Here is a 26,819-nt window from a genome sequence, read left to right as displayed (position 1 = left end):
TGCTTGCACAAGCTTTACTTCCCCTTCTGTGGAGGCACCACCCTTCGTTCTCCATCCTGTACATATGCATCTTTATTACTCACACGTTTCTGTGCTTAAAAAACAATTATATGAAAGTGCTGAAAGCACAGTTTCTGGATGGGTGTAATGTGATCCAGGAGGGAGCATATTTCATTGAGAGCAAGGGCCGGAGGTGGCGAGTTAGGATGTGGGGCTGCAGGCTGCAACCTTCAGTGGAAACTTTGTTTAGAAAGAGGACTTGTCACAATCCAGGTTTTTTTAGGATGTCAGATTGGTTTGTGTTTCACACCAGCCCCATTAGGCTATATTGTTGCACAACACCATCTCAACGCATACACAAGGCAATTTGCCTTGTGTGCCATTTGCTTTGGTTCACAAAAAACACGTGGCAGTGGCACGCGCTGGGGAAAATAATAGAACATTTTAGTACAGCGCGTTATACCTTACAAAACATCGCAGTGCGTTGTGTAATTTTGTGACATTTTATATAAAAGTCAAAGAAAGTGAATAGCGCAATGTGTTAACACCATAGCATCATTCCTACAAAGTGCACAGAAGCGCGCTTCTGTTTTATCAAGCATAGCATGCATCTGCTGGTGGGAATGGGCCCTAAAAAGTGCTTTTAATATACATTGATGGGCCATAAAATTTGACCATCCACCTAATATTGAGTTGGTCCCCCTTTTGCCGCCAAAACGCCCCAGACCCATCGAGGCAGGGATGCCACAAGACCTCTGAAGGTATGGTGTGTGTTATCTGGCACCAAGACGTACGTAGCAGATCCTTTTAACACCTGTAATATGAGGTGGGGCCTCCATGGATCAGACTTGTTTTTCCCCTCTGACATGTTTCACCCACATTGGGCTTAATCGTTATATTTTGGGGCGAGATGTGCTTTGTCTGTCAGCACCTGAATATGGATTGTAAATCAGGGAAACTGCCACTGGAGGCTTGGAGCTGTACCGATCTGTTATGGTACCTCCAAACTCATTGTTGTGTTCCTCAAACTGTTCTTGAGCCGTTTTTGCAGTGTGTCAGGGTGCATTATCCTGCTGAAATAGAACACTGCCATCAGGGAATACAGTTACTATGAAGTGGTGTACTTGGTCAGCAACAATGTTTAGGTAGGTGGTATGTGTGAAGTAATATCCACATGAATGGCAGGACCCAACATCGCCCAACGCACCAAGGCATCACACTGTCTCCGTCAGCTTGCCTGCTTTCTATTCTGGTACTATCTCTTCGCCAGGTAAGCTACACACACACACACACGCGCCTGGCCATTCACAGGACTTAAGAAAACATGTGATTCATTAGACCAGGCCACCTTCTATTACTCCGTGGTCTAGTTCTGATAGTCACGTGCCCACTGTAGGCACTTTAGGCCCTGGTACCCTGACCCGTCTCCGACTGTGCAGCCTTTTAAACAACAAACTGCGTTGTCCCCCCCCCCCCCCTTTTTTTTTTTTTTTTCTCCCTTTCATCACATCAACTTTATGGACAACATGTTTATTTGCTGCCTAATATATCCCACCAACTTTTATGTAAAGTTATGGCTAATCAGTGTACTTTGGCGGTTGTTGAACTGCATCAGATTTTCATTTTTGAGCAGTTTTACGTTGTGTTCTAGCCTCTTGTGGTTTATGTGCATGCATGATGCCATTCATCCCTATAGACAGTGCATTTTGATGGAAACCTATGTGTGAAAATAGCCCTTCCCTTTTGTGAGAAGTAGTATTTTACTACTTACTACCCATCTATTATCTTAGATTACTGCAAGGATGACAAGGGTGTGCTGTAAACGACAGCAGCTAATAAGTCACCATTTATTCCCACGGCATATTGCAGACAGTTATGCAGACGTTATTTGACCACTGAGAATTCCCTGAGTATTTTTCCATAAATGTGCATGCTCAGGCCTAACGTGGGTGGTGTAAATGGTCATCCTTGGTACCGGGTTATGTTTGATGGAGGGGTAATGGTGATTGGCTATAAAAATCTACTTTTGAGAACTACTACCTTGTAGAGAACTTGGCTAGGAGATGTCTGGGATGCTCAGGAGTACCCACAGACGTAGTGGTGTGAGGTGTTGGAGCTCCTTTCATGTGTTTTTCTATGATTTGCATCCCCACTGAGAAGATTCACTCTTTCTCCTGGTAATCATGGTCACCTGAACTAAATGAAGGGGGGGAAAAAAAAAAATCTAATGCTGGCCATACACTATACGAAAAATCGGCCAAAAAATCGTTCGAATAGACACTTCGTTTTTCGGCAAGTTAATGGACACAAATCGATAATCGTTTGACGTTTTTGTGGAAAAAAAACGAACGGGAAGTTTGGAAAATTTCTGCCGAACGTACGATAAATTGCAAGGTTAATGTGTTTCCCGTCCGAACTGTCTGCACTAGGTATATGTAAAAAAACGAACAAAAAATTATATATTCATGTCCACTGAACAATTTATCGGTCATTATATGATGGCACGATCGTTTGCGGTCACGGTCGAACGTTCGTTTTTCGAAAATGGGTTCGGCCGATTTTCTGTATAGTGTATGGCCAGCATTAGGCTCGGTTCACATATATGCACATTGGATGCGGTTATAACCGCATCCAATTAGCATAACCTGTAAATTGGACCGTCTTTCAATGGAGCCGGTTCACACATGTGCGGGGCGGTCATGGTGCAGTTTGAAAAGGGGGGCCTGTGCGTTTTTTGAGTCCGGTTCAGGTGCGGTTAAACATTTGCACTTGAACCGGTAAACAGATCCGCACCGAACTTGTGGCCGCATGCGTGTGAACCCAGCCTTAAGGCCTGATTCACACCTATGCATTTTTAGTGCTTTTTGCATTTTGCAGATTTGCTCTACAGAACGTGTTCCATAGGAAACCATCCTAAATGGACTGTAGTACAAATCTGCAAAAAGCACTAAAAATGCCTAGGTGTGAATCAGGCCTAAACATTTTTGATAGAACTGGACTAGAGAATAAATCTTTCAGGGCTAGTTCACACCTCCAGATCCGTTCCGGATAAGGTTTTTTCATGCATGTTTTTGATGCTTGGGATCCGTTGCGCTTTTGATGTGTGCTCTGGTGCATTTTTTTATGCGTTTTACTGCGTTCCAGTACAATTCTATGCACTGGAGGAATGCATGTGGTGTGAACTTGCCCTCAATGAGAATACTTTTTGGTAACCACAAAGAAATTTTACCTTTCTTTTGAGATCTCTCCTTACTTCCTGAAGTATCTTTGTGTCTAACAAATTTTTTTTTTTTTTTCCGTATATATATTTTTATTATTTTTGCCTTGTTTTGCTGTAGTGGATGTTTTTTCTTTTCCTCACTTCCCCTCTGCGCTCCTCTCGCTCTCACTCCTCCACCTGCATTTTTGCATTCTGTCCTTCTCTCTCCCCCTCAGTCTTCTTGGCCTCTGGCGCTCACTCGTTTCTTTGTACTCAACCACCAGACTGCCTCTTTACATTTTTTTTCCCCCCTCCTCAGCCTTCTGCTTTGGTGCTCTCAGAACACTCTTCTTTTGTTTGGGCTCGACCATGCTTAAGCTAGTTTTTTTTTATTCTTTTTTTGTATATGCTTTATGCTTTCTCTTCACCTTTTTGTTGTTACTCCTGGTATGTCTACCTAAAATGTATGTACAGCTCTGATACCTGCCAGGCATGCAGAGCCAGTAGCTGTGGAGGCATGCGGAAGAGGAGACTGCTGTCTCAAGCTGCCATCACAGACAGTCTCTTGTATGAAGGCCGAGGTCAGAGGTCAGAGCTCACTGGGAGCAAGCGAAGAACGGGCTCCACACAAAGTGCTATGAATTGTCTTATTCATTTTTTTTTTTTTTTCTCTTTCATATCGTCCCCTTAAATTCACAATGCAGACCATGCTCCTTCCTTTGGCTCAATTGCTTTTCTCTTTTTTTGTTTTTTTCCGCGTTTTGCCTCCTTTTTTTATTCTTTACCTCAGTTTTTCCCCAGTGCTAATAACTTTCCCAGCATTGGTTACGTCATTCTGTACACTTTTTTTTTTTTTTGCATTGCTATTGCATGATATATTTTGTTTCGCAATTCAGTTTGTGTCTCTTTTTTTTTTTTTTTTTTTTTGTTACAAAAATTAATTTTATTTTATTTTTTTTTTTTTTTATTTTAAAAAACATTTTCAAGACCGAAATCAGACTTTTGATTAAAAAAAAAAAAAAAAAGTGTCCAGCAATGGACCATATGGGCCACAAATTGCTGAATATGTGAGTTGTTGAATAAGTTAGGGATCAACAACAGTGCTGCTGTTCTCATTTTCGACATTTCAGAACTACTTGTAATGCAAGAAATTTTAAGCATGCGTCTTTTCACTGAACCGTAATGTATACAGCTCTTTATCACCATGTGGGGTATGCTATTTTTAAGGCTCGGTTCACACTGGTGCGATGCGAGAACCCAGAGAATCCCAGTATGGGTTCCCGCATGGCACCTGAATTGCACAGTGGTTCACGCTGAGATCTGCGAACCACTGTGGGTGTCGACATACCCCCCCCCCATGTGATCTGATTCCAGTAAGGACCAAAAAAAGGGTCCTGCATCAATTTGGTGCAAATGCGATGTGATTTCAGCCATCCGATTTTTGTATGGCTGAAATCGCATCGCACTGACATCGCATGTGATCTTCGCAGCAATGCAGTGCCATGCAATGCAGTGCCATGTCTGGCATCGCACTAGTGTGTGCCGGGCCTAAAGCTCAAGTTGAATTTTGCTTATGCTTGGCTTCCCCTGTTTCCAGTTTTCAGGCCAATCAACAAGATAAAGATTCATTTTTAAAGAGTTCTGCCCCCCCCCCCCCCCCAGCAAAAAATGCTACACATACTGCAGCTGCTGACTTTTAATATTAGGACACTTACCTGTCCTGGAATCAAGCAATGTCCGCACCCCAGCCGATGTTTCCATCGGCTCTCTGTGCTGTCACCACCATTCATAGTAAGGGAGCCCGGCAGTGAAGCCTTGCGACTTCACAGCCGGTTCCCTACTGCGCATGCGTGAAGCACACTATGCTTTCTGAATGGCCTGGTGGTAGGGGAAGGAGGAGGGGCCAAACTTTCAAGTGACCATGACGCGATCTGGAAATGGGGAAAGGTGCCGAATGTGGCATCGGGGGGGGGGGGGGTTGGAGTCAGATAAGCGTAGCTTCCACTTTTGGGTGAAACTCTGCTTTAAATTAAATGATTACGTAAAACCTTTTCATTTTTATTACATACTGTGTTTTTAGACCCAGTGATGTCATTACTGGTTCTAAGTGCTTCTCTGTGCAATGAAGGCAGACTGTGGCAGGTAGGAGGGGCCAGCAGGGTGCTGTTTGTTGCAATTTGGAAACGTCACAGAACCCTGCCTCAGTATTCCTCTCAAGAGCCCTTAGCACTAATGCCAGGCTGCCAGCAGTGGGCTGGCTCTTGGGAGGAGTTGTGCAAATCTAAAAATGATTTAAAAGTGGAGTTCCCGTTTTTTTTTTTTTTTTTTTTTTTTTGTTTATTAAAAGTCAGTGATGTGTCCCAGAAGATTTCTGGCAGGGAGGGGCCGCCTAGGGCGAGAGGAGTCTCCTAGGCGGCCAAGATGATGCACCCCCCCCCCCCCCCCAAAAAAAAAATGACATGCCAGATATGGCATGTCGGGGGCGAGCAGTGCTTAAAGCGGAAGTTCAACTTTTGGGTGGAACTCCGCTTTAAGGCCCCTTTCACACGGGCGATCCGATCAGTTTATCAGGCAGACCTGATCAGACCCCCTAGTCTCTTCTATTGAGTGACGGACGTCAGCGAACACCTTCTGCCATCCGATCCAATACTGTCCACCAAAAACAGAGGAATGGGGGGACCTATTCCCCATCTGTCTCGCAGATCGAATGGCAATAGATTGAAGTGGACAGGCGGTTTATTTACATCTGCCCCATAGAAGAGTTCAGGCTGTGTCCAGGGGCGTAACTAGAAATCACAAGGCCCCATAGCAAAATGTTGTATGGGCCGGCGATTCTAGCAACAAGTGCAGTCAAATGGTGTGCCACAGGCTCAGCGCCTCTTCTCTGCGGCACACCCGCCTAGGATCGGTCTTGCTCACCGGGCCCCACTTGGCTGCGGGCCCCATAGCGCCCGCATGGGTCGCTATGGTGGTAGTTCCGCCACTGGCTTTGTCTACTCTGCGGAGAGGAAACAGACCTGTTATCCGCCTGCTTAGCAGGGATCAGCGGACCCCCCCCCACTGGGCAAGCGGATTCTGATTCACAAAGGCGCCAATGTGAAGGGGGCCTTGGGGTCCATCCATGCATTCAGACCTCAGTGTTACTATACCCAGGATCCTGCATTCTCTTTATCTGACCGTACACAGAATGTGAAAATGCAATTATTTTAGTAAATATAAACTGCTAAATACCTTTTCTCATCAAAAGTTAGAGCAGTCCTGTGACTTCTATTAGTGTCAGGTTAAGGCTTGGAGGAGTTTAAATTCTCCCCTGAATGTCCTATGAGGATGCAGGACCCCTGACCCTCTGTCTGGACAGTGCTGATGGGCTCTGTGCTGATCACATGCACTCTCCCAAGAAAAACTCTAGCAGTACACATCAAACTGAGCATGTGCAGCTTGTCCCCAAGGCTCTGTACTATCGGGAGATATGTTGGGGACAGTGGAAGGAGGAGAGGATCAGAGAAGACAGGATCACACCGCCTTTTTACACAATACGCAGGATTAACCCCCTTAGGTTCCACAGTGAGTATAACAAGCATGCTTTACTGCATATACAGACTGATTTTACTGTTGTGGGTTTAGTAACACTTTAACGCCCAAATAAGATACTGAGCCTCCATGTTTGAGAGAACTGAAATCCAATGAATAAACTGGGCAGGCCAGTGACAGCCAGGCCAGGGAGGAAATTAAACGGAGTCTAATGCACACTGTGAGAAGCTCTAGGAGTGCAGAAAATGGAGCTTTTTAGACCCCTTTCACACTGGGGCGCAGGGCTGCGTTAGCGGCGCTTTACCGCTGTTATTGCAGTGCTTTTTGGCCGCTAGCAGGGTGCTTTTAACCTTGCCAGCGGCCGAGAAAAGGGTTAAAACCGCCCGCGCAGTGCTGCCAATTGATTTCAATGGCAGGGAAGGTTTAAGAGCGGTGTATGCACCGTCCCAAAGACGCTGCTTGCAGGACTTTTTTTTTTTGATCCTGCAAGTGCACTGCCCCAGTGACTCGGGCTTTCACACTGGGAAGGCTTGAGAGGCGCTTTTCAGGTGCTATTTGTAGTGCTAAAATGCCTGAAAAGTGCCTTCAGTGTGAAAGGGGTCTGAAGGTGAAGATACAATTCTTCTATTAAAATTGATAACATTTTATATAATTTATCTTAAAGGTTTTAGGAAAATACTTTGAAATGGTTAAATCATTTAATTGCATATAAAAAAATAAATAAAAGTAAAAAAAATGCACCAACTCTTTTTTTTTTTTTTTTTTTAAATTTGTTTCCCTGATTTTTGTCATTTCATAAAACCTTGTTCTCCCTTCAAAGAAGTTTTAATGTCGGGGAAAAAAATGAAAAAGGTAGGATTTTTGCCTCAGCGCTAAGGGCCTGTAGGGTATGGTCGATGATACAGTGCCTTGATGCTTTTCATCTTCTTATTAGAATGATCTTATTGTGCATTGTTTTCCATATGCTCTCACAACAGCGAGCTTTTCCAAGGCTGTGTTGATGAAGTACATACTTTTTTTTTTTTTTTTTTTTTTTTGTCCTTTCAGACTACTTAATCTCTCTGCTTCTGGTGTAATCACTTGTTTTCTCCTTGCACATTTTAATTTGGGTTGTGTGTGCTCTTTTGTCCCCTGCTTAAAAGGCCTGCTCCTCTCAGCTTTCCTTATTACAAATTCCTTCCCTCCATCTTGATCCTGCCACTCCACAATCCAGACTGAGAACTCTTTGGCTGCCCTGCAGAAAAACAAAATACTTGCGATAAAAACAAAACGTGCAATAACATCACATAACGTCACATATGTTAAAGTGGAACTACACTGCATCTGAGCACCGCAAACCAAAAGCGTTGTTTAATTTCTTTTGCATGTCCAAAACAAACTCCTCCATCCATCCATCTCTCCATGCTTTATTTTCCTGAGAAATCACTTTGAAAAACACCCCCTGGCATTTGTAGCCATCTTGAGTAAGGGAAGATTTATGTAGCATTTATATCCTGGAATCCATCTGCCCTTAGCTCAGGCATGCAGGCAGGAGGGCGTGCTTAGCTGAGAAAACCCCTCATGCAGACCCTTGTGGTGTGGGATATCATTTGCTGAAACCAGGAAGTAACTGAAGAAATGTAAAAAATTTAGGACAAGTAAAAATAATATTATTATTAATATTCCTATCTATTCACTAATGCTAGCAGAATAAGGATGAAAATAGTCGATATTGATTAAGTGAAGCTCTGCTTTAAATACACTGAACCCCACCTTTTGAAGATGGGGAAAAATAAGTGCTCTTCCTTTTTTTTTCTCCTTTTTGAATTTTGTGTGTGAAAATAAATCTCTCCTAAACTTGTACAATGCACACCGAATACTTGATGAAAAATAGATAAGAGGTTATCTGCAGTGAGCATTCCATGTAAAAACATTTTTTTAGATGCATAGGCATAGCAATTTGAGGATATATGCAAATATCGACTTTTCATAGAAGGGCTTTTTCACACTGGCAGGCCATAGGAGGTGGAAGAAACTGGCAGGTGAGCCATGGTTTTCCTCGTGGAAGTGGAGAATCGATATAGTAGCTTCCGCTATAACAGTGATGCTCACTGTTTTTTTGGTTCCTGTGCCTGCTCGGCATGGTCGCCAGTCAATGAATGCACAGCATTCTCCAGTTGGTTGAGTTGGAGAGGACAATAGTGACATCAAATCTCAACCTCATTATTAAGAGAACACACAGGACCCAGAAGACAATGAGGATCATTGTAGTAGTCACAGCTACTGCAGTGATTCTCTGCTTTCAAAGGGATCGGCTGAGTATGGAATATACTTCAATTTTTCCAAGCTGGACCAACGTAACTATGCAAAACAAATCCATACCAGGCATTCAGCTTTAATGGTCCAACGAGTGCAGTACAAATGTGTGTTTACATCGGGCAAGGATGCATGCTTCTTCCTATTGAGAGAGACCTATCCGTTTGAACAGTCAATTGACTCCTAAGCTTAGAAGGAGAAGGTCTACAAGCATGACGCCAATCGAGTCTGATCAAGTGGATGGTTTAGAATACCTGTTGGTCCTTTTTGGATTCCTTCTCTCTACATTCTTGGCATGCATTGTTAACGCATTCCCCCTTTCTGTGTTCTACGTTTTGCTTTTGGCATTGGCAAGGGATCTTCTTGCAGGTGCCCTCATACTCCCAAAAAGGGCCCACACGTAACCATCTTGGATGCAACTGCCTCAAATTTCATTATTAGTATGTACTTGTTGGTCTACATAAGATGTAGTGGTTATCATAAAGCCACAGCTACAAACGTTTGTTAGCCGGCCCGAAAAACAGAATTTATTCTCATGAATATATGGAGCAGCCATGCTATAGCCGTATATCTGTACCAATGAACAGGGGGCAGTAAAATTTATGTACAGCTTGACTTGTAATATCCAGGATCAGTTTAAGATGGAGCCCTCAAAAAAAAAAAAAAAGAGACTTTTTCTAAATGAGTCCATTGCAAAGCATAGGTTTACTTGCAGCTATGCTAATGGTAATTAGTAATTTTGTTTAGGAAAAATGCTTCTCCAGGCTCCCTTTTTAATCCTGGCCACGTGACCAAGGGCTTTTTAGTCATGTCTGCTGAGGAGGAGGATAAGGCATAGGCAGGCCATACACAGTACAGCTCTCGGCCGGTTCAGCAGGAACCAGCTGAGATTCGAAGTGTTAATGGGCAGGCTGAATGTACCAAGTTGATCGCTCAATTCAGGTACAACCAGCCTGCTCGATTCTCTTGCGATTATCGCTAGCGGGATGGCTTCCCCCCCACCACCATGAAAAGACAATGGCCCGACAGGAGGCATTCCCGCATCAACACACTGTCTCTGTGGTTGCAGGAAAGAAATTTGCTCTGTGTATTGCTGGCCTTACTAATCCATTTTCAGCAGAGATCACATAACCAAATGCCTAAGCTTCTAGTCATCAGCACTGGAGGGAGCTTGGAGCTGTATTTTCTCCAGCAGCAGGTATTTCACACTTTCCATTCCTCTTAACTTGTCCTCCCCAGCTAGACTGGTAACCTAGCTTACTTCTGAAGTCCGCGTGATGCCTTGCATTGTAATGTGCATACGGAAGGCGCAGGATCTTTTATATACCTTCCGTAAAAAAAAAGTTGTTTATTTCGCTTCATTGCCGTGTGGCTCAAAATGTTCTATTGTAATACAGGAATGTATTTCTGGCGGGTTGCTATTGAGCAGGCCGTGTTGAATGTCCTCTATGATAAGATTTAGTTGTGTACATTGTAGAGGCCGGTCCGAAAAGCACAGCCTGTGTCAGAACCCTATGGATAGAGTAACACCACCCCTCTCTAATAGGACTACAATAGGCTTGACGCAGCTTTTGTCCCGTTTCAATAGCAGGTATGTGTCTAGGATTTCAGGTTAACACAAACCACAAAACAAAACCCCACCCGTAATTTTTGTATCCCCGTAAATAATCCGAGGAGGTGTAACATTCCCACGGTTCCCCACCCTAAAACACAACATGAAGGAAAAAAAAAAGTCTATTATATTAATGTCCCATTAACCCTGTCCCAACACAGGTTATCACGTGTTCACTGGAAACCGGTTACCTTAAGCGTGCTTTTATTAGCTGTTGCTTTTGCTGTCATTTTATTTTTTGTTCGTGGGATGTAGTAACTTTTTAATGTATGCCAGGTGTCTATAATTGGGTTTTCTTCGATCAGTCCTCCAAAAATGTTTATCAAATCACCTGCTGACGTCTTGTGTGTGAAGGCAGCCATAGGCATAAGGAGGCACAATTTGACTCCAGTTGGGCATCTTAATTTTTCTGGTGCTCTCCTTAACATTAATGGTTGCATTGGCGCAACTGTTTGTGTTGAACCCATGGAGTGAGGCAGAGAAGGGTCAACACAGAAAATCCCTCTGGTGCTAGCTTATGGAGGGGAATACAGTGTTTCTCAACTCATTAAATTGCTTCTTCCCCTAACAAGCCTCGGTCAGTAGTTTTCGTTTGTGGCTTGGGGGTCACCCAATCTAGTTAGACTGTTCTCTTGTGCCTTAGGGCAGTGTTTCTCAACTCCAGTCCTCAAGGCGCCCCAACAAGTCATGTTTTCAGGATTTCCCTCAGATGAAACAGCTGCGCTAATTACTAAGGCAGTGAAACCGATCAAATCACCTGTGCAAAATAATGTAAGGCCTGAAAACATGACCTGTTGGGGCGCCTTGAGGGCTGGATTTGGGAAACTCTGCCGTAGGCTGGGTTCACACTGGAACGACATACACTACGACTTTGGGAGCACATGTCGCATGACGTGTGTAAATCAATGATTCCCTATGAGAGCCATCTTAACTGGTCTGACTTTGAAAAAGGTTCCTGCGCTACTTTGATCCAACTTTGGTCCTACTTCAGCCCATTGAATATCATTGAAGTCGGATCAAAGTAGGACCCCTGTCCTAACCATCCGACATGATTACAGCAGCAGTAAAGGGAATTTGTCCCACTGGGATTGTTTTGATTGGTGAAAAGACAAGTCATACTATCTCAAAGTCGGAGCAAAATCTTATTCAGAGTCGCATGGAAGTAATCCCGAAGTAAGACCGATGTCACAGGGCAAAGTAGGATGACAGTAGTACAACAGTTGTTTCGGACCAGTGTGAACCCAGCTGTAGGGTACTTTAAAGACAGCTGGCAGGTTTTAAAAGAACAACCCTCCACCCTTGATTGCCTAAAGATGGGTATACTAACATAGGGGGCATTTACTAAAACTGGAGAGTGCAAAATCTGGGGCAGCTCTGCATAGAAACCAATCGGCTTCCAGGTTTTATTGTCAAAGCTTACTTGAACAAGCTAAAGATAGAATCCGATTGGCTACCATGAACAGCTGCACCATATTCAGAGTGCTCCACTTTTAGTAAATCTCCCCCGCAGATTATTTTCGTTCTACCAGCAGGCTGGATGAAAAGTATCTAACCTATTCCCCTATCCATGGTATGCAGTGCGGATGGAGGAAGCTCTCGCAGCTGTTGAACTCAAACATCTGATTGGATGCAGCCATTTGGGCTGTCAATTTTTTTTTTTTTTTTTTCGCCTGGCTCCCTTAAATTTTCTTGATTGAAGGATGTTGTGTGTGAGGTGGCTGATCGAGCCACTTGCGTAACGAATTTCGACCGGATCCCCAGCAAGTGGCCAAAATTCGTATAGAGTGTACCAAGCTTAAGCCAAATTGCCCCACTACTCTGGGGGAACATTTGACTTCTTCCAGGATGCAGTGCTGAAACTTGAGTAGCCAGTTTACTGGCCATTCAAGTCTGTCACATCAGGGAGGAAAGAAACGTGTTACCCTGTGTAAGCTCTGAAACTTGGCTTACACAGATATGACTCGTAGCCCTGATGGTATTAGCAGGTGTAGGGTTGTCCTTATAAGAGAACCCCTCAGTTTCTCAATTTGACCCCGAATTCGAAAATTTAGAAAGAAATTTTTATTCAGGCATGTATTCATTACAAAAAAGTACCTACTAAAATAATTAAGCATGTTTATACTTATCTGCTCTCTGGCTTACCAGCAATTTCTGCTCCTCATCTGTGACTGCCCTCAAAGCAAGCTACTTGCTATGGGGACAGATGTGCGGACTTGCTCCCGAGCTGGGATGTGTATGTCTATAGATGTACGCAGCCAGGCTCATACCCCACACTGGCTCTCTGCAGCCTGAAGACCGAGAACTTGAGTGATCAGTGGTGTTTGATCGCTCAATTCTTGGTCTTAGAGCCAGCAGGGAACAGATGCAGCATCCACATATCTGATTTTTGACCAGTAAGGTTTCATTGAGAATGAAGAGCAGTAAATTGGCACAATCACTGTACAGCACTACTGTGTGTGTAATATATTATATTATATTATTGTGTGTTATTGTGTTATTATATTAGTGTTTGTGTGTGGTAGTGGTACTGGCTGAATTGAGTCACTTAAGATTTGTCAGGAGTACCGTACCTTTGCAAGAAGAGGAGGGAACCTCCCCTGGCTGATCCATAGAGCTGTTGATTGGCTAGAATGGAATATCTGCACCTGTGTATGTAGGTTTTTATCAGGTGATGTCTCAAATTCCTTCCACTTAAGGCCCGTACACACAATCCGAAAATGCATGTACGGAGCATTAGGGTTCAGCGCAAGTATCAAATGACGGAACCAGTGTGCCTGCTGTCACCTCGTCAAGGCCCCATTCATATAGCATTGTGTAGAACAGAACTTCCTGATGTCCCTAGATCCTCCATAAATGAATGCATCTGGAGAGTGTATTTTGCTACAAAGTCTTCTATCTGTCACAAAGATTTTTAATTTTGTCCAGCCAGTCTTGTTATCCAGACACCCCTTCTAGACAGTATAGCCAGGACCTGCATTTCTTGCAAGCACTCTGCAGCTTATCTTGCATTTGAGCGAAGTTTACTATTTTTATACTGGACCTTTTAGATACAGCAATCCAGGACAAAAAAAAATAAAAAAAAAAAAAATATATATATATATATATTTTATTCAGGTTGAAAAAAGACACAAGTTCAACCATAAAAAAAAAAATCGTACAATCCAGTAGACCCAATTCTATACCCACAGTTGATCCAGAGGAAGGCAAAAAACCCCAGCAGAGCATGCTCCAATTTGCTACAGCAGGGGAAAAAATTCCTTCCTGATCCCCGAGAGGCAATCAGATTTTTCCCTGGATCGACTTTACCTATAAATGCTAGTACCCAGTTATATTATGTACATTTAGGAAAGTATCCAGGCCTTTCTTAAAGTAATCTAATCTACTGAGCTGGCCAGAACCACCTTTGGCGGGAGTCTATTCCACATTTTCACAGCTCTTAATGTGAAGAAACCTTTCCGTATTTGGATATGAAATCTCTTTTCCTCCAGTCGTAAAGAGTGCCCCCTTGTCCTCTGTGTTGACCGTAAAGTGAATAACTCAACACCAAGTTCACTATATGGACCCCTTATATATTTGTACATGTTGATCATATCCCCCCCTTAATCTCCTCTTCTCAAGAGTGAATAAATTCAGTTCCTCTAATCTTTCCTCACAGCTGAGCTCCCCCATGTCTCTTATTAGTTTGGTTGCTCTTCTCTGCACTTTCTCCATTTCCCGATATCCTTTTTGAGAACTGGTGCCCAAAACTGAACTGCATATTCCAGATGAGGTCTTACTAATGATTTGAACAGGGGCAAAATTATATCTCTCCCTAGAGTCCATACCTCTCTTAATACAAGAAAGGACTTTGCTCGCTTTGGAAACCGCAGCTTGGCATTGCATGCTATTATTGAGCTTATGATCTACCAAAACCCACAGATCCTTCTTCACTACGGATTCCCCCAGATATATATATGTATGTATGTATGTATATGTATATATATATATATATATTAGATTATATATCTTTATTAATCTATAGGACCAACATATACATGTCCTGACATAGCACACAAGTTTAAAAAAAAAAAAAAATGCTAGGTGCATTAGAATACATTTATCATATTATTGCACCCACTACAGCACTTCAAACATTCCCTGTGTTGGTAATTTTACCCTATACAGATGGGGCTAGTGTGTTTTGCACACATACATGGTTCATCCGGACCGGAGATGAAATCAGTGATAACAGGATGTACTGTACATTGTCATCCTTCCTAGTGTATGCCCTGCATACCTGTAGCAATGTAGAGAATAGGGGCTTAAAGTAGAACTATTTAGGCAAAACTTTTTTTTTTTTTCTTCTATCATACACTTCCTTATATCATAAAGCATTTTCATACAGTCACCATGTAGAGGAACATCCACTGCAGAGCTCCGCCTGCTTCTGTACCACCCAGCGTGGTAAATGGTGGCTGTTCTGCAGTGGATGTTCCTCTACATGGTGACTGTATGAAAATACTCTACGATATAAGGAAGTATATGATGGGTTTGAAAAAAAACTCTTACAATCCCAGTCACCAAATAGCACCCAAGCCGAATCGACCTATTTTTATCCTATGTTGGTTTGTATACGAACAAAAAAAATTATAGAGCTGTATTTGCTGTATTGTATATAGATCATTATAATTTTTGGCAATACGTCCCTGTATTCTTCGCTGCATCCTGGATATCTGCCCCTTGTATGCTACTTATGAGTGAAAAGATAATACATGCCTAAGCTCCTGAAAAAGCGTTCTTACGCGCAACATGTAGAGCTGAGCTGTGTTACGGCACACCTCCTATTCTTCAACGCTACATCTGATATAACCATACCAATAGACCTAGTACCATGGTTCTTCTGATGGATAGATAGTCCAGTGCTATTGGTATAATAGGTGGTGTGATATACATTTAAAGGCAATATTGCTGTATTATGAATAGAAAACATATTTTTTTAGCATTGTTTTGTATATTTTGTAATAAAGCCTGTTGAATTTTAATATATTGTTATTGTGGCGCCTATAAAGTCCATCCATTTCACGTTTTGTCTTGCAATCATATCGGGACTTGGAACTTTTGTATCTCTCCTTTTTGTATCCACAGTACCACTCCGTGATGATACAAATAAAACCGTTTCCAGAAGTTGATGGTTTGGCATAACCAGACAGAATGCAAAAAGAAAAGATATGCATTTGATATTGAGATTGTTATATTTTTTTTTTAATGGTGATTTATAGAGTCTTGATTTGTTTATGTGTTTAATGGCAGTATGACCTTGATCTAAATCACTTACTTTTGTCATCCACAGGCTTCCAGTGTTTAGATACCTACAGACCATGTCAGAATGGAGCAAGATGCACAATGTATTCAAATGGAGAAGCTGCTTGCCTGTAAGTAATTACATTATTTGTATGAAAGATTGCAGATGGCTCTGTACCGTTCCCACTGGTTTCTGCAATGTATTCTATATTCCTGTATTCAAAAAAAAAAAAAAAAAAAAAAAGTGCTGAGCTGTCAGCCCAAAAGGCCTTATAGGGTTGAATGTATTGTTGCTCCTGCAGTGCCAGTATGACCCATTCAAGTTGGTGTGCAAATGGAGAACTTCGGGAGGAATGGTCTCTAAGGACCTCCAGGGAGATGGGGGAGCTACAGTTTAAAGTAGAAGTTGAGTCAAATCCGAACTTTGCTTAACCCTGCTCCCACCCCCATTTTAAGCCGATTCTAAGTATCTTGTGAAATGAACGGTGTCTCTACTTGCCTATGCTGAAGGCACTCAGGTTTGATCACCTAATCTCCTCAGCAGCTGGCTTTGGTGAAGAGGAGAGATTGCCAACAACAGCTATAGAGCCTGAGTTGACACGTCACCCATAGGCTTACTATGGGGCATCCATTGCCGTCTGTCCCTTCTCTACACTGAAGCCGATCATGTGACTGGACAGGCGCGTCCTCAGCATAGCTCAGTACATCGTTCCTTTCATAGGATGGTTAGAATAGGCGGGGGTGGGAGCAGGTTTAAATCTAGTTAGGATTTGACTGGAATTGCAGGAACCACCTAACTCACCTTAACAATGTTCCCTACCCCCTCGTACCACCCATGGTGATTACCAGGAATAAGAAAGATCTGTACATTTACCTATTTTCAGGCTGATCTGGTTCAGTTACATTATCGGGTTTCCCTGTGTCAGCCAGAGCAGCTGCAGGGGAGAGGAGGGAGTGCCGACAATAGATGGGCTATAGTAAGCCTATGGGTGATGTCACCACTTCAGGCTTTACCAGCCATTGTTGGAGCGCTCTCTCCTTTCCCATGCATCCATGCTGGCTGGTATAGGAGAGATCATGTGACCGGACCAGGGGGCCCTGAAAATAGTTAAGTATATAGGGCTTTCTTACACAGGTTAGTCAGCATAGGTGATAGCGGGGAGGGGAGTGTTTTAACATTTAGTTAGGTGATGCCTGGAATTCCACTTTATTGTACACACCTGGCCATACCCACTCTGATCTGTATGGTGTTTGGCCTTGTGAATGAACCCTAAAGATACAACATGTGCGCACACACAGGGTATCTTCACGCTTGCTCAGGGTGTAAATAAGCCACCCGTTTTTGGGGTATACTTTTAGTTCAGTGGCTGGATTGTTTTACATTCTCTGTGGTATATTCCGAGTCTGATGGAACGAATCGAATATCATTTAGATTCAGGATGACCGCTGACCCAGGGTATAGGCAGGAGAATTTTATTTTGAAACGACTTTTCCTGTATTAGTTGGGCTTGGCATGCCCCTCTGGTCTCCCAAGCCTCTCTATTGGTTTTTAGTGTGAATGATGGCCCAACTGACCAATAGATGGATAAGAGGGATTGTGGCCAAACTATAATTTCCCAGCAAAAAAAAAAAAAAAAGCATTCCATGCAAGTTATGAATCTATTTTGTTTTGTCGTAAAGGCTAATTCTGATTGTGTATAGTTCCCCACGTGCTCACCCACATTTTGTAGCATTGTCAGGCCTGGGATTTTATCATTTGTTCCCATACATCATTCTCAATTCAACATTCTGTGTAACCCTAAGACCCCTTTCACACTGAGGCGCGTTACAGGCGCTACAGCGCTAAAAATAGTGCCTGCATAGCGCCTGTAAAGTGCCTCTCCTTTCACTCTAATGTGAAAGCCCAAGTGCTTTCACACTGGGGCAGTGCGCTGGCAGGACGGCAAAAAAGTCCTGCAAGCAGCTTCTTTGAGGCGCTTTAGCAGCAGTGTATCCGTCGCTCCTAAAGCACCCCTTGCTCATTGAAATCAATGGGCTGCACCGCTTTGCTGGCGCTTTTAATCCTTTTTCGGCCTCTAGCGACCGAAAATCGCTGCTAAAACTAAAGCGCCAACACCCGGGCGCTGCAAGTGTGAAGGGGCTCTAAAGGCTAGTGCACACTATAAGAAAATCGGCTGTACACAACTTTTGACAGCCAATTCCGACTTTTCGTATGAAAGGGACAAACTCCAAAAGTTTTTTCGTACAGGAACAGAAGGAACCATTTCATGTGTACCGTTTTCGTACAAGGAAAAACAGGAAAAGACTGCGCATGATCAGAAACAAACAACAAAAAAAAGCCTTTGTCATACGAGAATTTTACTGCAAATTTTTGTTCTTCGGTTCCGATTTGCTGTGAAAACAACGAGGAAAATCAGATGATCGTTCCCCTGACTTTCTTATAGTGTGTACCCCACTTAAGGTTCCTCTAGAGGTGTCTGGGGGTTCCTTGAGCTGTGGCTGATTGGCTTCCCCATATGACGGTGCCTGCATAGTTCCAGAACCAAAGCCCCCAGTATGACAGCAATGATTTTAGCTGTCCATAAGGGTGACCTTCTGACCACCACTGTAGCTTTGGTTCTTTCCACTAACAACCAATGTACGGGATGTTATTTTTATTTATTTGTTATTTTTTTACCCCAGTGAATTGGTTTTTAGTAAGGGTTCCCCTAGACCTGGAAATTATTTTAGGGGTTCCCCCTGTGGTAAAAACATTACATGGTTGAGTACTTGTGAACTGCACCAAAATATTCAATTTTTCCATTGTTTGGCTTCCATGTAACATTTATAAACAGTATTAAAAAAGGAATTCATGTATCAGTATAATGAACATGCATTTTGGCCTGTGTGGTGGTGAATTGAGTCAGAGGTGTCTGTACAATCTCATCTGATCCTTTAGTCCCTTGATTTTACGTTCATGTCAGTTTGTGATTTCAGTGAGATTTACACTGCTCTCTTTCCCATCATACGGTACATTCCAGCATTTCAGTTTATACAGGATGTGTGCATTCCCCATTTGTTAGATTTCAGGAGTGTTGGGTATGGAGTTGAAGGCCATGTTTGCACAATACTGGTTTTGGCTTTGGATGAATCGCCCTCCAGCTTATCTGTTTGGGAAGTTGCAGAGATCACACGGTTTCTGGGATCCATGAGAATTAAAAGTAGCCATAGAGTAAAGCCGGTGTTTCGTCACATATGGCGACCCATCACATTTGACTACCCGCTGGATTGCGCATGCGCAACCCCCGCCATATGCGTTCCAATACTGTGGTTTCGTCAGATTAGGCGACCCATCAGAATGTGTAACGGAAGTGACGTTCCGTCGCCGCCATCTTGCTACATCCTGCACTCCTCAATAGTAAGGATACACTGAGAAGGGGAAAGCGGACATCTTGTTACACCCACCGGAGTTTTGCATTTTACACTTATTTGTAACAGTAAACTGAGTTTATATAGTGAAATACAGTACTTAGAACTCCGTCTGACTGGTTAGATGTTGAATTTTGAAAGCAGCGAACTTCTTTCAGATTAGCAAACCTATGACATAAGCAGGTTTGATGCTGCTTTTAAAATTCAACATCTAAGGAGTCAGACGCAATTGTAAGTACTGTATTTCACTAGATAAACTTCATTTACTGCTAAAAAGTGTAAAGAAGATGGGTGTAAGAAGATGTCCACTTTCCCCCTTCTCAGTGTATCCTTACTATGGAGAAGTGCGGGGTGTAGCAAGATGGCGAACGACGGAACGTCACTTCCGTGACGGTTTTAGTGTGCTGTTTTGTCCTAAAACTGTTGGAACGCATATGGAGGCGTCACGCATGTGCACTGCAGCGGGTAGCCAAATGTGATGGGTCGCCATATGTGACGAAACACCAGCCGTACGCAAATTGAAATTCGGCCGGTTCAGCAGGGACCAGCTGAAGTTCGATCCATATATGGGCAGGCTAATTGTACTTAAGTCGATCCATCGATTGACTTGGATACAACCAGCTTGTCAGGTTATTCTACTTACATTTACTGCCAGCGGCTATAGCCACTAGCAGTAGGTATTGTATTCTGCCGGCTGGGAAGGCTCCTTGCGCTCCTCGCTGGCAGAGTATAATAGCTCTGCAGGAGGCATCACTGAATGTGTTGATGGGGGAACGAGTGATTTTTGAGGAAACTATGGCCTGTCTCTAAGCCAGCGCGCCTTCCTCCACCCAAGACTCATGGTGGACATAAGTTTAATTATAAAAGCAGCTAATAAATGAGTGACTTGTTCTGTGTTAGGCTACCCATTAATAAGTAGATGTGGATTGTTTTCTTTTTTCGATGTGTACACTTCTGTAATACAAATTTAATGCTAGAAATAAGTAAGGATCTGTTTTCAGTTGCTGCCTTTAGGCATTAGAACTGGAACATCCTGGCCTTTGACTGCTAATGACTACACCTGAGAGTGATGTCAGTGATATGCAAGCTTTATAATATCGCGCTGAGTGATTGGCAAAGGTTAGTCTGTGCCTACCATGTTCACAAAGTATAGGGGTTCAGTGTGTTTAATGCTTCAGGATCTCCATTTTGTGCAATTTTTAAGCGTATATGTAGCCAAAGGTTTGTTTTTTTGTTTTTGTTTTTTTCGCTGTCCATGTCCCGTTGGTAAAAAAAATTCCTTTACTTCCTGTTTCGGAGAACTCAACAGCAAGTGAGAATCTTTAAAAAAAAAAAAAAAAAAAAGAGGGTGAATTTTCCTCTTGTCGCCAGAATAGGTGTGTCCATTGGAAGATCTCATCGATTGTTGCTGTCGCTCACTTGACACTATATCAGACTGTTGTCACAAGCAATCATATATATATGAGGCAGAAAAGTGGTGTGCTTAAATGCCATGCTGCCACATACCTGCATACAGCCAGCTCTGTTATGTGCTCGGTGTTCACTTGGCACCACCAGCACTGCAACAGAGTTGTCAGTTTGATTGCAAGCCGGTAATATGGGCTTCCAATCACGTGACCACTGTGACAGCCAATCACAATGATCACATGATAGGGAGCTAGCCTGTGGCATTAAAACCCCCTCAAAGGGCCGATGGGAGCTGTGGCGGTAAGGGCTTAAAAGTGGATATTCCTGGCGTTGATACCTGTACAATTTTTGAATTTCTAGTTATTTCTCTTAGTGCCCATGTTCCCAAGGACAAATAATGAGATCTAGCCAGCATGTTAAAGAAAAAAAATTACGTCTTGGCTATGCCTGCACTTTAATTGCAAAGGCAAAGTCACGGTCTTTTTGCCTTGAAGAAACTTGGTCAATGTTTGCGGTTGCCTGGTATGTCCGGCCTTCCATTCCTTCAGTGCTCTGAATTTCTTGGCATTCTGGACATAATATTGTGCGCATGTTTGAGGATGCATTTACCTTTGTATTGTATAAAGGTTGTGAAACATGTTGTTTTATACTACTACATGAGAGGTTAAGCCATGCATTGTGCTGTACATTGAATAGTCTTGTGTGACGGATTGGCAAACTCTATGGTGCGCTTGTATTGTATTGCATGGTGGTTTGAGAAGACTGATTTTTTTTTTTTTGCCGCATGCCTAATCTGCCAAGTTTGCAATTTTTTTGCGGTTTCTGTAGCTATAGTTTTTTTTGCTTTTGATCTCCTTTATTAGAACATGATTGGAACTGGTCATGGTGGAGTCGGGATCTCAGGCTAGGGTTTGTGTCCAGATGCTGGTTACATTGTACGTTCATGGAAACATTAAAACCGTGCTCTCCTACTCACATATAACGTAAGGTATAAACTTCATCCCAGATAGTCACAATTCCCCTGCTTTTGGTCAGTACAGTGCTGAAGAGCATTATTTTTTTTTTTTTTTTTAAAGGTGGAGGTAGAGCTGCACAATTTATCGTTAAAAAATCGTGATCTCGATTCAACCCCCCCTGACGATCTCTATTGCAGAGTTTGCCGATTTCTTTCATATAACAAGTGGAGAGACTTATCTCCTCACTCAGCTGTCAAAAGAAAACATCCCGGCAGTCTGCCAAGTTTCTAACATGAAACATTGTAACTAACTCTTCCGTCTTAGATCACAGGGATAAACTTCTGTGTGAAAAAAAAAATCCAGGCAATCTGCCAAGTTTTTAAACAATGTAAATGCAGGAAGTTTTAAAGTGGAGTTCCACCCAAAAATGGAACTTCCACTTGTTGGATTCCTTCCCCCCTCCGGTGTCACATTTGGCACCTTTCAGGGGGGAGGAGGGAGCAGATACCTGTCTAATACAGGTATTTGCTCCCACTTCCTGGCATAGATCACCGCGGTGATTGCGGGGACCTATACCACTTCCGCCGCCTACCCTGTCCTCCCCCCACTGTATTCTGTGAGACACAGAATACAGCAGGGACCTGAGAGGATGCGCAGCGAGACTCGCGCATGTGCAGTAGGGAACCAGGAAGTGAAGCCGCATGGCTTCACTTCCTTATTCCCTTACCGAGGATGGCGGCGGCAGCAGCCGAAGGACGGACCGGCTTCGGCTGCCGACACTGCGGGCTCCCTGGACAGGTAAGTGTCCATATATTAAAAGTCAGCAGCTGCTGGCTTTTAATATTTTTTTTTTTCAGCAAACCTCCTCCGCTTTAACCACTTAAAGTCTAAATCTTTTTCTGACACTTGTTTCTTAAATTAAAATCAATATTTTTTGCTAGAAAATTGCTGGGAACCCCCAAACTTTATATATATTTTAGCAGAGACCCTAGGGAATAAAATGTCAATTGCTGCGATATTTTATGTTACATTTGCCCAGTGGTCTTTCAAACGCATTTTTTGGGGGAAAAAATACACTTCAATGGAAAAAAAAAAAAAATTAGTAAAGTTAGCCCAATTTTTTTTTTTTTGTTTTAATGTGAAAGATATTACACTGCGAGAATCGTGATCTATCCTCTAAGCAAAAAAAATTGTGATTCTCATTTTGACCAGAATCGTGCAGCTCTAGGTGGAGGCTACAATTATTCAATATAGGTGGGACCATTGCATGCAAAAATGTGGGGACAGGGAGATTCCCAAACAATTCTTCAAAAAGGAACTCTGTTTTCATAGGTAAAAAATTCTTTAATGAAAAATCCACATAGTACTGACAGTTTATAAATGTATAAAAATAACAAACCTCCACCACATGCATCTAAAATTAGACAATTAGACACAGGTGGCCACCACAACCCTACATACAGGCCTCTCTGATATCGTACACAGCCGAATCTCTATACTAGGTCCTAGTTCAGACACATTTGGAAGGGAGCATGGAGAGAGCAAGGCAATCCACTCGGTGGTCTCAGCTGAGTACTGGTAGATATACAGAATCAATGCTTCAGACTTGATGACCTAGGTGGTTAATGATGCCCACTTAACATGGGAGATGTAATGTTCCTAATAACACAGTCCACTTAATTTGGGAACTGGGTTGCAGTGAGAGGGTCCCCCCCCTATAAAGAAGATGAATGCATAGGCTGCCCACTTATGAGTGACTGCTGAGGATGGGCTGATGGATTCTATCGGGTACAGGTGAGTGTGTGTGTGTGTGTGTGTGTGTGTGTGTATGGATAGCTCCAAAAAGTTTTAGAAACGTCTCTCCGCTTCACCATTCGTCCGAGATCCACCTCGTCCTCCTAATCCTTAATGCAGGACAGGTAATACAGTTGTCTTGGGCTAAGTCTAAGCCATGAGGGGTGGGTGGATACTTTCCTCCGACAGTCCGTGTGTCTGCTGAACAAGCAGTGCCGTGTGTCATCACTGTCAAGCAGCTAGGATATGTCCAAGGGTCTTGCGAGATCTCCTGAGAGAAGTGGGACGACACAAAGGGGGTGATCTGGTTGGTGGTTAGTCCGTGCCCTCACATCAGATGGCGTCATGCTGACGCGTTTCACTCGTGACCCGAGTTTCTTTAGAGCAGGGACCATTACATGCACACCCTAAGGCAAGCCATAGATGATGGGGAAAACCCTCGTTCATCTCGACCGATGAAGCAGGACTCGTCGAGATTCGATCCATCTATGGGCAGACTGGCTGTACCAAAATCGATCTATTGATTTAACTTGGGTACAGCCAGCTTGTTGGATTTTTTACATGTGATTGCTGTTGGCGGCTGTAGCCACTAGCAGTAATCATTCTGTTCTGCCAGGTGGGAGGGCTCCCTGCTGGAAAAACAACAGTTTAGCTGGCAGGGAGCCCTCCCACCTGGCAGAACACAATGATTACTGCTAGTAGCTATAGCCGCCAGCAGCAATCACATGTAAAAAATCCAACAAGCTGGCTGTACCTAAGTTAATAGATTGACTTTGGTACAGCCAGTCTGCCCATAGATGGATCGAATCTCGACCGGGTCCTGCTTCATCGGCCGAGATTTGATCCATCTATGGCCAGCTTTAGTGTACACTGGGAATGCCAGTCAGTATGTTCTCTGCCATTACTGTTCATGTACTGGCTTGACCAGTAGAGTTAATTGAAAGCTTCGTAGGCAGCCCCTGAGATTATGCTCCAGCCTGGCAATAGGTCACCCAGGCACCAAGCATTGTACTGTGGGATGTACATCTACCACCATATACCACACTAGAAGGACTTTTTGGTTACCAAAGGAGAATCTTGGGGGCTCCATGGCTTTCCGTTGGGTAGATTTACCTTTGCTTCCTGTCCCAGCAAATCCACCCATTACAGGCTCCCTGCAGAAAACTACAGGAGGGGGCGGATACAAGACCGGTCACCCTGCACAAGGAGAGAGGGCAGTAATGACTGGTCTTTATTACACGAAGCTCCTGTGAGAGGTTGAATTCCTGCTCAGATCTGGTAGGAATACTCAAAGAATATTTGGAATCTGGTAGGAATACACATGGCTCTAGTATTCAGAAGATATTTGTTCAGTCTGGATTTCAGATAGGATAGTGTGAGCAAGGAGGAGGTTGATGTTCTTGTACTGGTTCTGCAGTCTACAGCTGTCATAGGGGGTCATACTGTTTTGTCTTCTGTTCTATAGATTTTGTGTATGAGAGGAGAAGGTGGCTGGAACAGGTCAGGTGCCCATTGTATTTTTTTTTTTTTGTTCATTTTTAGCTTGATTGGTTTTTCTCACACCGCAGGGCAAAACTCAGCAGAGGGAGTAGAACAGGTTGTATTCTCAGGGTGTGTTTGTGCGGGGAGGAGAATTAAGTACCAGGGAGTGCCTGACAGGTGTATGGGACAAAAGCAGACGCTGGAGTTATGTGGTGCGTGCGCTCTGAGTTCTCAGTGTTGTGTGCGCCCCCTAGGTTCTGCAGCTGTGCAGGCATCTGGGATTATATATATATATATATATATATATATATATATATATATATATATATATATATATATATATATATATATATTTATTTTTAGTGCTGTACCCTGGTTGACTATAGTGTCCCTCTGTCAGTGGTTCGCTGCAACCAGTGCACTCCTGTTGGTGGATTTAATGTCTCAGGAGTTGTTTAGCAGGGAGACAAGGTGATTGCAGTAAAATGTAGTGCTCCTATTAGTGGCTAATCTACAGATCTTACTGTAATATAAAACAGAACATTTGTGGTTACTGCAAACACACTATAGTTTCATTTTACATAGTACACTTCTATAGAAAGCAGTATTAAACCAAAAACCAAAAAATGTAATATATTGCAACTTGCCAATCATTTAGATGTGGTGGCTGCATTGGTTTACTTATTTTAGGCTTTTTTCCCCTAGGTTTTCACCTGGTGATCCCGCCAGTAACACACCACCTGTATTACAGTGCCCCCACTCTGGGTGAAGGAGCACAGAGGCGCCTATGGACAGTAGCATTGTATGTCTAGGGAGAAGGGTGTGTTAGATGTACTAGCAGATTTAGATACACTAGCAAATTGAAGCCAAACTCCAGCTAACACTTTATAATCATTCACAGCAAACCATTTTTTTCCCTTCTGGAATAAGGTTTTACATAAATGAAGATAATTTAGGACAGCCCTGTCAGTGTTAAATGGTTTGTCTCACCCCTGTATCTGCTACATCTGCAAGAGAGCTGCTTCTTTTTTTAAAAACAGACTTACTGGCCCGATCACCAGGCAAAAATAAGGGAAAGAGCCTAAAGAAAACTAATGCAGCCAACACAGCTGAAAATTGGTAAGCTGAAATATAATGCTTGGGTTTAACGCCACTTTAAGGTTAATGATTCACATTGGTGCTGAGGCCCAGCACAGTGCGACTGAGCCATTTGCGTATGCGGCCGGAGCTGCATGCAGATAACCAATGTTACTTTTATGGGGATGCAGTGGTAATGCGGACACCCACCCTTGCAGGCGTGTCAAATTAGAACACGCTTGTGTCCTTAGGTGTGAAGCATTATTATATATATAAATTTTTATTTGTGTGTGTGTGTGTGTGTGTGTGTGTGTTCTATATATATAAAATCTAGCCTAAGGCCTGATTCACTCCTATGCATTTTTAGTGCTTTTTGAATTTTGCAGATTTGCACTACAGTCCATTTAACATGGTTTCCTATGGAACATGTTCTGTAGTACAAAATGCAAAAAGCACTAAAAATGCATAGGTGTGAATCGGGCCTTATATCCATATAACAAATATTGGTTATACATTGTCTTTTGCATGTTAGCCTGAAGAAAGGGGAAACTATCCCCTCCCCCCGAAACGCGTTGACTCCATATGTACGTTTTACCTCCCAATAAACAATTCTAATCTTTATCGAGCATTTCCTTATTCTGGACACCGGGCACGCCTCTCTTTCCTTAAGTATTTACAGTAACAGTAGCAGCACTGAGCTCAGGGACTGACCAGCCAGCCGCCATGAAGGCCTTCTATCCTGGCATTGGGTTGGCATTTCTGTTCTGACAGGGAGAGA

The 26,819-nt window shown here is 43.0% G+C and overlaps 1 protein-coding gene across 1 annotated transcript in view; it reads left to right on the top strand.

Moving 5' to 3' along the window:
* Nucleotides 1-26,819, top strand: part of NOTCH3 (notch receptor 3) — a 132,294-nt gene that overhangs the window by 36,661 nt on the left and 68,814 nt on the right. Inside the window, exon 2 of the mRNA XM_073622382.1 lies at nt 15,967-16,048. Within this exon, the coding sequence (XP_073478483.1) occupies nt 15,967-16,048 (82 nt within the window). The remainder of the gene's footprint in view (nt 1-15,966; nt 16,049-26,819) is intronic.

The sequence above is a fragment of the Aquarana catesbeiana genome, linkage group LG03 (assembly GCF_042186555.1).
Source record: "Aquarana catesbeiana isolate 2022-GZ linkage group LG03, ASM4218655v1, whole genome shotgun sequence".
In the NCBI taxonomy this organism is placed as follows: Eukaryota; Metazoa; Chordata; class Amphibia; order Anura; family Ranidae; genus Aquarana; species Aquarana catesbeiana.
Note: the sequence above shows the minus strand (reverse complement) of the source record. Positions and strands in the feature narration are given on the sequence as shown.